Source organism: Fragaria vesca, linkage group LG6 (assembly GCF_000184155.1).
Source record: "Fragaria vesca subsp. vesca linkage group LG6, FraVesHawaii_1.0, whole genome shotgun sequence".
Lineage (NCBI taxonomy): Eukaryota > Viridiplantae > Streptophyta > Magnoliopsida > Rosales > Rosaceae > Fragaria > Fragaria vesca.
In genome coordinates this window covers 30,135,372-30,147,534 of record NC_020496.1, presented here as the reverse complement: position 1 = coordinate 30,147,534, position 12,163 = coordinate 30,135,372, and the positions used below count along the sequence as shown (strand labels likewise).

General features: G+C 34.0%; 1 protein-coding gene across 1 annotated transcript; it reads left to right on the top strand.

The window, feature by feature from the left end:
• The first annotated feature begins 6,184 nt into the window (after positions 1–6,184).
• LOC101306261 (wall-associated receptor kinase-like 10-like) lies at positions 6,185–9,075 on the top strand. The gene is made up of 3 exons (XM_004305973.1): positions 6,185–6,341; positions 7,561–7,689; positions 7,859–9,075. The coding sequence occupies exons 1-3, from the start codon at positions 6,185–6,187 to the stop codon at positions 9,073–9,075; spliced, it is 1,503 nt and encodes a 500-aa protein (XP_004306021.1).
• The last annotated feature ends 3,088 nt before the right edge of the window (positions 9,076–12,163 follow it).

The following is a 12,163-nucleotide window of genomic DNA, read 5'->3' as shown; positions in this document are numbered from 1 at the left end:
TTTCTATCATCAATTACCTTATTGACCAGCTTTATAACATTGTTTTGGATAAATAATTTAATGTCCATAGAAATTTTAAATTATGGGAATTACAATTCCATGAATTTTGTGATAGCTCTTATACATATGTGGAATATGCATAATGTGAATACTATATCGCGCCAAGACGCGGGTATACTAACCCTTTGCCTCTGTTATTTTTAAGAAACCACAATATTGTCATTAACCCTAGATATATAATCAGTATAACAACTGTGTATAATTTGCATGTATAACATTCTATGAAGTACATATCATAAACATTTCTATCAATCAATTAACTCATTGACCAGCTTCATAACGTTGTTTTTGGATAAAGTAATTTTAATGTCCATAGAAATTTTAAAGTCATGGGAATTATAATTCCATGAATTTAAATCCTATTAATTGAGAATTTCATTGTTTGAATTTCATGATGTGTCCATAGAAATTTCAAAATCATGAATTACAATTCCATGAATTTAAATCCTATTAATTAAGAATTCCATTGTTTGGATTTCATGATATAGAATTTTAAAATGACAAGAATTTGTATTCAGACTAACCTTAGTTAAGGGAATTGACAAATGACGCTTATTTTGTGAGGAATTCAAGTCGGGAATTTAAGCTCCTAAATTTCACGATTATTTTCCCGTGAAAATTGCTAATTCCATGGGATAAGTATCCAAACGAGGGAAACCGTCCTAAGAAATTGGGAATTCCTTATGTTTGATTAAATTCTCAGGAATTCACGTACATCCAAACACACCGTAAATGTATACACCGCGCCAAGGCGCGAGTATAATTCTAGTTTACCATATATCTATTTGTTGTCATCTATTCACATAACTAATTTTACTGTTTACAGCACTGTTCTTAATTACTGTTCACAGTGTGTTTCTTTATCTGAAAAGTTTTATTTATTTATTTATTAAATTTTTTTTTTTTTTTTGCGGCAGCGCCTTCGCTCTATCTCTCTCGCCCTCTCTAGACTCATCTCGCTTAGACTCTTCTGGCTCTTCCTCTGTGAGATAGAATCGAGAGCGATCTCGATATCCTTCATTTTTTTCTCTTATCCTTTTGCTCTCTCTGTGTTTTTTGTTTGGATGTCTCCTCCGACAAGGTGTGATCAAACCCAGCTCTCTCCTCTACCCAATTTACCGCACAAGAAGATCACGTCTTCAATTTAGCTCTCGTTTACTCTGTATTCAAATACAGCGTTCCAGAGATTTCATCAATGTTCTATATATAAGAAAAGAGGAGATAGAGAGATCGAGCTACCTTTATAGGTATGCTTATTGCTTCTAACTGAATTACCTTAATATCCAAAAAATCTAATTGGAGAGTTTGTGTGCGAAATAGCTTGCAGATCGTGTTGGGGGATTGGGTTTGATCTAACATTGATCAAGACATAATTAAGTCTGCTCATTCTATTGAATTGGGTCTATGAGAGTTAGGACTAAAACATCAAAATTTTGCATAGCAATGTCTTTTTTTCCTCTCTTTATACTAATTAATGTTCTCTCTTTCTGTCTCTTCGACAAGTTATGATTGGACCCAGCTTTCAAGAATAAGCTCTCGGGCTCTCTGCTTCGAGAGATTTTGTCAACCAGCCGAGAGATAGGAAAGAGAGGGATAATGAGATCGAGGTATTTCTCTAGGTATGCTTATTACTTCTTACATTCACTTCTTTTTCTTCTTTTTTTAATTGGGTTTTGCATCCGATTTAGCATTTTTTCAATTCAGGTCTTTCTCGGAGTTGGTACTATATATTACTTTATAATACTGTTTTTATTTTTCCAATTGGCTCTGCGTACACTGTTTATCTTTAATTTTCATGAAGATGAATGATAAACTGGATTTAAATATAGCGAAGTATGGGATTTAGATATGGTGATTATTCAATATCTTTTGGATGTGTTTTGGTCATGTTTTCATTTTAACCCAAAGGAATTGGGTCTTTGGCTTCTTATTTCCTGTTTTTAGTCAGGATTATATTGTTTGTTTTCACATTCTCAGTTCGGTGGATAAACTTTGGTTATGTGAGAATGTATATAAAGAGCTAATATGTGTCTATAATTACATGTTGGTGCTTTTGGGAAAGCTTTGTGATTTGAAGAGGAATTTTACTATTGTCAATGTGGAGAGCCACAATGTAAGCAGTTTCAAATGAGAGATCTAAAAGATTAGCGTCTTATCACTTTTCAGTTACTATTTGCTTCGTGACAACTGCAAATTATTTTAGATTTATCTATATCACTATGTTCTTGCTTTTCTCTAGGTTTTCATTTGTTGATGATCTTTTGGTCATGTTTATGTTTATCTGCTTTACATACTGCTTTACATAGCTGAGTAGTGTTTGTTTGTTTTTTTTTCCTTTGAAATCCCCACTAAGATGCTGCAATATTGAATTTCAAGTTAGAATTTTCACCAGAATTGATGTCGTCCAAGGTTAGTCTAACCAGTCCTGCAATGCTTTCCTCCAATGGAGTTATCGGTTTGTAAGAGGTGATCGAATTCTCTTGATTTGTCTACGTCAATTTTTGTTATGGACAGCTATATAAGTTTTTTTTTGCTTATTTTCATTGTATTCTTGGGATTCAAGTCAATAGAGAATAACAAAGCTGAAAACAACAAAACCAAACCTCATATATGAAATAAATTCCTAAAAGTTTGTTTGCCCAAATGAGATAGGTTTTTGCATTCAATATAACACAAGGGTGCAATAAAATTAGTATTGTTAGAATGTTTTATTTTTATCTGATCTAAGTTCCAATCTGCTTTTATAAACTATGTCTCAGAGTAAAGAAGAGTTCAATTAGTTATAAGTAATGATGTATGTTTTGAAAGCCAGTAAACACATGGTCCAGGATACTATGCAATTAATGAAGAAGAAATACAGTACTAGCTTCCAAAAGAAAACAAATAAAGTAAAGGGTACATCTTATGTTTTTGTGAGACGAATAATAGTATTGTAGTCTGCTTAATATTTGGCTCTTTGCTTATGATAGAGAACTCTACGGTTTTTGTTTTTGTTTTTTTTTTTCTCGAGCTCTATATTGTTGTTTTAATACTAAAAAGTGTTTCTCTTTCGTTTACAAGTCCAAGTTATCTGTATGCAATGTGCATGTCTTATGCGATGTAATAATTTTTCTTTATCATTTTGCAGATTTGCACAGTAGTCAGTTGTTGAATTTAGGAGCTAATTTAAGGAACATTGAGCTCTCATATACAGCTTTTTTGTATTCAGGTATATTACAACTCTTTTGTATATTCAAGTTGAAATCACAATCAAACTCTTTGATGATATACTAGAACATTGGAATCATCCTTTGAAAAAGTTCGATGACACTTTTACAAGTTAGCTTTTCTGTTATGGTCATGGACTTACCATTTTTTCAGCTTATGAGTTCTGAGTTATTGTTATTTCTTGGATTTTAGCATTCTTCGATGATTATGGAGGCTAGCTAAGGTCTGTTGTTGAATAATCTTGGCATATATTGAAAGTTGTCAAGTGCTTTTTTGACCCGATAACAGCTCAAGTAAAATGCAAAACATGTCCCTTAAAAAATAGTGGTTTTGGATAGTTCATACAACATAGTCTTTGGTTGAAGGCTTGAATGAACTGGGCTAATTCTCTAATTTCTCCACTTTGAGTTAAACTGAATCAATACCACACCCGCAGCAAAACGCGGGTATACTGCCTAGTCTGTATATATTAAATGAAGAGGGGGTGTTTACTGTTCACATGAACAATGGACTGTCGATTTTACCCCTGTGTTTTTCTTTTATTTCAGTTTTGCCACTTTCTCATATTTTTCTTTTATTTAAGTTCTACCCCTCCATTTTTCTTCTTTATTTCAGTTATACCTCTCAGTTTTTTGAATTTGAGATTTGCCCCTTTATTTTTACATTTATTTCAGTTTTTGTCTTTCCTTCTATTTTCCTATTCAGTTTTTTTGGTCAATGCTATACGTTTTGCATGAGAGAAAATTACATTTTAAAGAAAAAAAAAAACAACAACAACAACAATAATATAAATGAGAGAAAAAGATTAATCCAAAATCTGATTCAAATTCAATATAGCACCTATGGGTACATAAGAAATGTATTACATTCATTGTTCCCTTATTTCATTTTAACTATGGATTTTAAAAACAATCTTTTCTTTTTGATGAGGTTAATGGTACAAAGCTGATATTGTGACTTCATTCACTTAGAACAATTGATGTTGAACATGTTAATGTTCACAATTAATTCTCTTTTGATTCAATTTATGGGTTCAACTTACATATCTAAAAAGAATGTCATGTGCTCATGTTTCTTAACTTTTGTATTGTATGATTTTCAACTTATGACATATATTGATGGGTACTCCTTATATGTGTACAATTCTACAAATCTTGGTTGTTGATTATTGTTCAACTTACTTTCAAAAGGAAATTTAGATTTCAAGGAGCTGTTGTTTGTGAAAACCGCATAATAATTGATCGAATTAAAAAAAATTGCACAATAATTATCAAACTGGCAGAAATTACACTTCCCTTTCCATTTTGAAAAACAACAATGTCATGTGTTCATGTTTCTTTACTTTTGATTATTATTTAGCTTTCTTTCAAAATGGAATGTAAACGTGGTATCAACTTCATTTTCTATTACTATCTTACTCAATTATGTTATTTCTATTTGAATTTTATATAGTTCTTGTTTGTGAAAATCGCACAATAATTAATCAAACTAGCAAAGATTTCATAATAATTATCAAACTGGCAAAAAAGACATTTCCGCACACGCGCTCGCGCGTGTGGGAAGGCTAGTATATGCGTAACGTATTGATACTAAAATATTCCTGTCCTCGTTGATGAAATTCTTTTGTTTTCCCTTTAACTAATAATACTGAAGAGAATTTTAATGACATTCAAAGCATTAAAATAATAATACTTAATTAGTATACATGAATGACCAGAAAATAATAGAGACGACCTCGATCTAAAACAAATATGCATGATCAAAGCATTACATATGGAATGAAAGTCAGTTATGATCGATAGAGATATTAGGCCGGGTAGAAAACGACAGCTGCACTTCTCTTCTGCCGGCATGATTTCATAAACTGATACTCCGTAGAATAGAGCATGTAGCATTGTAATGGATATACAAAAATACATGATAATTAATCTCTAGATTTTAGTCAGCTGCACTTCTTCCTTCTTTTAATCAATGGGATAGCCAAGTCCATGCATTAGTTAATCTTTTCATTTAATAGTAAGAACCCTATTTGCACTCCATGTACTATTTGCAGTTTTGTATAGCGCACCTTTATTTTTGTATTTTACAAGTTGAGACTTGAGAATTAGTCGGTAGTCACTGATTTGTTCATCAATTCCGATCCAAGCTTCCTTCTATAAATAGCTAGGGAACATGAAGAAGATGATATTAATTAAGGAGAAGCTAGCAAAATGGTGATCCAGTTGCTCCTACTACTTCAGATTTCTCTTTTAACGTCCTTGTGGTCTTTGAGCTGTAGTGTAATACTAGGGGTAGCATCATCACCCTCGTTAGCAAAGCCTAATTGTCCATCCCATTGTGGAACAGTAGAAATCCCATATCCTTTTGGAACTGGACTCGATTGTTTCGACTCCGACGAATATTATGTTGGGTTCGAAATATTGTGTGACAACTCAACCAACCCTCCCAAACCTTACTTGAACCTTACCGACGGTAGTCGACGTGAGGTGCTTGAGATTTCTCTTGAGGGCACACTAAAAGTAACGAATCCAATCTTCTTTTCCGATTGCCCTAACAAGCCAAACAACCGCCAGACGTCGGAGCTGCTGAGAACCTTTATGCGGTTCTCCGGGAAGAATAAATTCATTTCAGTGAGTTGCGGGAGCACTGCATCGCTGACCGACCTTGATCTAGAGCAAGTAATAGCCGTCTGTTATTCCATTTGCAGCGAGCACTTCACTAGTATGTATAATGGCTGCGGTGGTATCAACTGCTGTCAGGCAATCCTTCCTTACAACACTCAAGCCTTGAATACTAGTTTTGGACCCTTATAAAGGAGAACAGCATCTACACTACTGAAACACCTTGTAAGTATGCATTCCTAGTAGACCCAGAATGGTTTACGTCAAATTCAACAAATACTTCAGCCATTGCTGAAATGGAATACGTTCCCATAGTGCTAGATTGGTTCCTTTATAGATTAATAGATGATTCTACTGAGGACAACGTGACAAGGAATTGCGAATCTGAACAGGGTCCATGTTCATGCGCAAAGGGATATCAAGGAAACCCCTATCTTAGTGGTCGATGTCAAGGTAACTTCTAACATATGAACCTCATTTGTGGATACACATAAACTAATTGAGCATTGATATAAGCCTTGATAAGGCCTAACATTTATGACTTTAATCTTATATGTCATATGTGTTATGTCATGTGAGTAAATAAAAGTGTTTATTTCTGATTTCACATAATATATCTTGTCCAGTCTCATTTGGTCTAGTGATATAATTATGTCTTCTATTATAAGTGGGAGGTCGTGAGTACGTACAACTCACACCATTTCTATATCCTTTTAGATTGAGGGGTGAATCAATGATATTAATGAACTTTATTAGGTAATGAAAACAAATATTATCTAATAATAGCATAGGAAACCCTTGTAGTGAGGACCCTTAAGTTGAGGACTTGGTGAGGACTTTTCGGCTTATCCCACTTTTCAAGCTTATATCTACATCTTGACCGTTCAGTTTACAGATATTTATGAGTAGATCATTTATTCAAATTTTTAGTTATATTGAAAATTGTTAAGGCATTCATAAGTGTGATTTATCAATTATGAACTTGAATGGTTCATATTTGACAGATTTGGTTCGTCCATTAATTTGATCTAGTTTGTTATCTTAACGGACACCAATTTGGGTGAAAATTTGTATAAATGATATATTTATATAAACCTAAAAATTGAACGGATGAGATGTCAAAATGTGATCGAAAATTGGGTCTTTTAAACCATAAACCGAAAAGTCATCACCAAGTCCTCAACTTAAGGATCCTCACTAAAAGGGCTCCCTAATAGCATAATTATAAAAGCGGGATGTTTCTTACATATTGAATTAGATGAAGATTAATTCATTTTCAAATATTAATGCTGTTTAAGAAAATTATGTTTTTATTATTCTGTTATGTGTCTTGCCCTAATACATGTAGGATCGGTTAATCCATTTCTTTATTATAATAGATTACAATATTGATAGATCTTCTAGATCCTTTAGGAGACTCTATTAATGCCTATAAATAAGCATTTCTATCAATAAATGAATAGACCATTATTATCGTTATATTCTTTCCTACAACAAATGTCAAATAAACTCTCAGCCCTAACCCTAATTCATCCAAAAAGTAATTATAACTCATCCAAATAAAATAAAACTAATTTCATTTTTAAACACTTTCCATATAGCTATAAGATTTTATTTCTCTTTAGTCTGACTTTTAATCAGGTAATTTACTATCTCATCAATTCAATTTTAGACATCAACGAATGTGACGAGGATCCAGATATATGTCGTTCTGGCATTTGTTCCAATCTTAATGGAACCTATGAATGCTTCAAGCCACATCCTGATCGACCATTGAAGCCGATTAAACTGGGAATTATAGGTATGCCTCTGCCTTCTCTAAATCCTAATTTCATGAGTAGGACACCCTGCGAATTGCGATTACTAACAGCTCTATGTTAAAGACAAAGAAAGGTTATACGAAACAATACTTGTTAGCTTCTTGACCAAGTTACTATATTATTCTAATTTGTCAACTTTGAGCCATTCAGTTCTCTGCTGTGTTTTCGGATTGTTGTTTCAAATTGGCGGAGCATGGTGGTTGCGCAAGGTCATAAAGAAGAGGAAAAACATAATGCGGAAGAAAAGGAATTTTAGACTGAATGGTGGTTTATTGTTGAAGCAACAATTGTCATCTGGTGAAGCCAATGTTGAGAAGATTAAACTGTTCGATGAAAAGGAGTTGGATAAAGCCACAGATCGGTTTAATGCAGACAGAATACTCGGTGAAGGAGGCCAAGGTACAGTTTATAAAGGAATGTTGAAAGATGGAAGAATTGTTGCTGTCAAAAAGTCAAAAATCGTAGATGGAGGTGATGTGAGTCAATTCATCAATGAAATCGTCATTCTTTCACAAATTAATCACAGGAATGTGGTTAAGATCTTGGGATGTTGCTTAGAGAGTGAAGTTCCCCTATTGGTCTATGAATTTCTACCCAATGGAACCCTTTCTCAATACATTCACAGTCGTGATGATGACTTCCCTCTTACATGGGAAGTGCGATTGCGAGTTGCTATCGAAGTTGTCGGAGCCCTTTCCTACTTGCATTCATCTGCTTCAATGCCCATCTACCATCGAGACATTAAGTCTTCGAACATATTGTTGGATGAGAGGCATAGAGCAAAAGTTGCAGATTTTGGAACGTCAAGATCTGTCTCCATTGACCAAACACATCTCACCATGACACACGTAAATGGAACATTTGGTTATTTGGACCCTGAGTACTTCCAGTCAAGCCAATTTACAGACAAGAGTGACGTTTATAGCTTCGGAGTAGTCCTTGCCGAGCTCTTGACTGGACAAAAACCAGTTTCTGTAACAAGGTCACAGGAAGGGAGACAAGATGGGAGAAGCCTAGCAACTTATTTCATGGTTTCCATGGAGGAGAATAGCTTGTTTGATATACTTGATGCTGAAGTTATGAAGGGTGGTAAGAAAGAGGAGATAATGGCGGTTGCTAATCTTGCTAAACGTTGCTTGAATATGAAAGGAAAGAAGCGCCCTACTATGAAAGATATAGCAGTTGAGTTGGAGGGAATTATCATGTCAAGTAAATCTTCTGATGACGTCCAACATATTGCAAGAGGTGAATATCTCCGGACAGAATTTGTCGAGGCTTGGGATGTTATTTCCACATCGACAGGGTCTCATTTGGACACTGGTTCATCATTAGATGTAAACCCACTATTTTCTTTCACGTCGCACTGAAAATTGATTATTGATATATTTCGTTATCTGTTATTGGAACATTTTCTGTAAACTATCACTTTTTATATATTTCCATATCTCCACCATTCAGTTTGTAAAACCTAATACATAGATCACTCATGCCAAGTTTCATTGAATTTGATGATCGTTTGAGTACCGAATTAGATTAAATCGACGAACAGACCATAAATCTGTCTATTCAAAACTATTTATATAAATAAAAATTATGAAAACTCAAACGATCATCAAATTCAATGAAACTTGGCAGAACTGATCTATGCATTAAGTTCTACAAACTGAACGGTAGAGATGTGGAAATATGACCGAAAAGTGAGTCAAATAAGGAACTTCATACTTTAATTTCAAAGTGAAGCTTCGCTCTGGATAGGAACTGATATACATACACACACAGTGTTTCTCAGGTAAGGATGTCCTTATTTATTCTTAGGATGCGGATTTCCATTTTAGACTCACTTTTCAATCGAATTTTCACATCTCCACCGTCTAGTCTTTAGATACTAATGTATAGATCATCTCTACAAAATTTCAGCCAATTTAGTTATCATTAAGGCACTCAAAACCCCGTTTTTCTGTTATAAACATGAACGGTTTAAGTTTGACATAATTATGTTCATCGATTGGTTTAATCGAATTTGAGTGTCTTAATAACAATCAAATTGGCTGAAATTTTGCAAAAATGATCTATACATTAGTATCTAAAGACTAGATAGTGGAGATGTGAAAATTCAATTGAAAAATGAGTTTAAAGTGGAAATCCGCACGGTAAGAAAAAGTAAGGACATCTTTAGCCAAGAAAGTTTGATATATATATATATATGTCTGTGTAATATATTGTAATATATATTACAGTTCACTTTTGAATTTGCTTTTGTTATCACCTTATAGGCCCGTTTTGAAGCGGGGATTCGTGAAATTGAGAAAGTGCGAACGACGCAATGTGTCAACCAGTCATTGGTTTCCTGCAAAAGACTGATATAAGGTCCTGACATCCACTAAATAATGATCTCTATCTTCTTGGCAGGAACTCACAACCCCAACACATCAATGTTTTCTATTTTAGCTAGCATTACATTAATATTATTATTCAAAGAAAGAATAAATATTTCAAATGTATTTATATATCACGTAAAATATCTTTAAGAAATGTATTAAATTATAGCTAGCCTCATTTTAGTCATCTCGCTCTCTCTATTTAGCTAGCGAGATAGCTAAAAAACATAATAGCTAAACTTTGGTTAGTCTGCTGGAGCTCTTAAAATATTCAAAAAGCTAAACATGCTCTCTAAATAGCTAAGAGTCAAAATAAAGAGTATGCTAAAGATGTTCTTAGCTAGTTCTTTACAAGTGTTTCATCTTCTGGATGAACTGTTAACAAATTTTGACCAGGACAAGCCCAATTATGTTTGTAGGCTCCTCAGAGTACACTAGCACTCTACTATGCCCTTTCTCCATTTACCAAATTCATCAAATTCATGTCATGCTTGTCATTGATATCAAATTATCAGTGCATCACTAGCAGTTTTCTCAGTAAGTTCAAGTGCTCCAGCAATAATTATTGTCTTATCATGTGTCAATTCTCAACCTTTTCCAGCCTCATTGCCATGAAAATCTACAAATGTTTTTAACTCCGCTCTGCGAAACAGAGCTACATGCCCGTGGTCGAGAAGATAGGCTAATAGCTTGCTAATTGGATATGCAATAGGATAGTAGACTACTGTAGCACTGAAGAAGCCGCTACTGCAGCACTCATACTCCACCGCCTTCTTTAAAACTTTGAAAAGCTCTCTTCTGCTCTCAGCCCCATAACTCAATCGCTTTCACAAACCAAACGCTCCCTTCTCCTCCAAGCTTCTTTCCTCAGAATTCGGAAACCTTCATTGATATATAGGAGCTATTTATATAAAGAATTACATAGTAGTTTTTAAATAGGACTAATTTCAGTTTACCCCCATCAACTTTAGGTCGATCATTATGTTAGTCTTTCTTCTTTCAATTTCATCAAAAACACCCTCAACTCCCAATTTTCATCAGCCGTGCATATCCAAACCTCCAATCTCCATCCAATTCCTCTGTCAAGTGATGACTTGATATCAAGAAGAAAGTCAAATTCTGAAAGTTACCTTTCGGACCATTTTTCCCTCGTATCGATACACATCTTCGTTCCCATCACAACCCCCTAACCTTAGTGATTTTGATAGGATTGAATGCAATTTGTCTATTTGTCTATTTTTCTTTCTTCTTGATATCAAGTCATCACTTGATAGAGGAATTGGATAAAGATTTGAGGTTTGGACATGTGCAGCTGATGAAAATTGGGAGTTGAGGTGTGTTTTTTATGAAATTGAAAGAAGAAGGACTAACATGATGATCGATCTAAAGTTGATAGGGGTAAACTGAAATTAATCCTTAAAAATAAATCAAAGTTGGACGACTTAACGATCACCAGATCTTCTGAAAACTTGTAGAGATGTGATTTTGTGAATGGTGGAGATATGATTTTTTGATCGGGAAGTTCGTCAATGTCACACCCCAGACCTGATGTCAGTGGTTTCTAAACACCTAACACCGAATCCGAGGCGTGAGCGGGAAAAGTAAAAGAAAATAATACAAATTCAAATACTTTTCCAGAAAATAATACAAATTCAAATACTTTTCCAGAAATTGTTAAAAACAAAACATTTTGTAATAACAAAACAATTACACAGAATTCAAATACTTTTCCAGAAATTGTTAAAAACAAAACATTTTGTAATAACAAAACAATTACACAGATAAAACTGGTGTTCAGATCTAGCTCACTTCTAATCTTTCGTAACTCTTTTCTTGTAATACCCTAGATTTTCACCTCAATTTTCCTTGTATTATTCCCATAATTAATGAAGGATTATTTATGGAAATTCTTTAGTTTGTGCGAAGTTGAAGTTTCGGGAGTAAATTTTAAGGTGCTTTGACTTTTAATAGGCCAAAAGTTGACTTTATTTTCCGTAAGTTATCTTTGAAAAACTTCCTTCTTGAAAGTTGTAGAGTTTGTCGATACGAGTTCATAGACATGCGGCACGCCTGAAAC

Bases quoted from the DNA above. Each gene is read 5' to 3' on its own strand.
- LOC101306261 (XM_004305973.1), top strand. From the start codon at position 6,185: ATGGAATACGTTCCCATAGTGCTAGATTGGTTCCTTTATAGATTAATA. The intron at 6,342-7,560 runs GTAACTTCTAAC...ATTCAATTTTAG, and splicing joins TCTTAGTGGTCGATGTCAAG to ACATCAACGAATGTGACGAG. The intron at 7,690-7,858 runs GTATGCCTCTGC...TGAGCCATTCAG, and splicing joins GATTAAACTGGGAATTATAG to TTCTCTGCTGTGTTTTCGGA.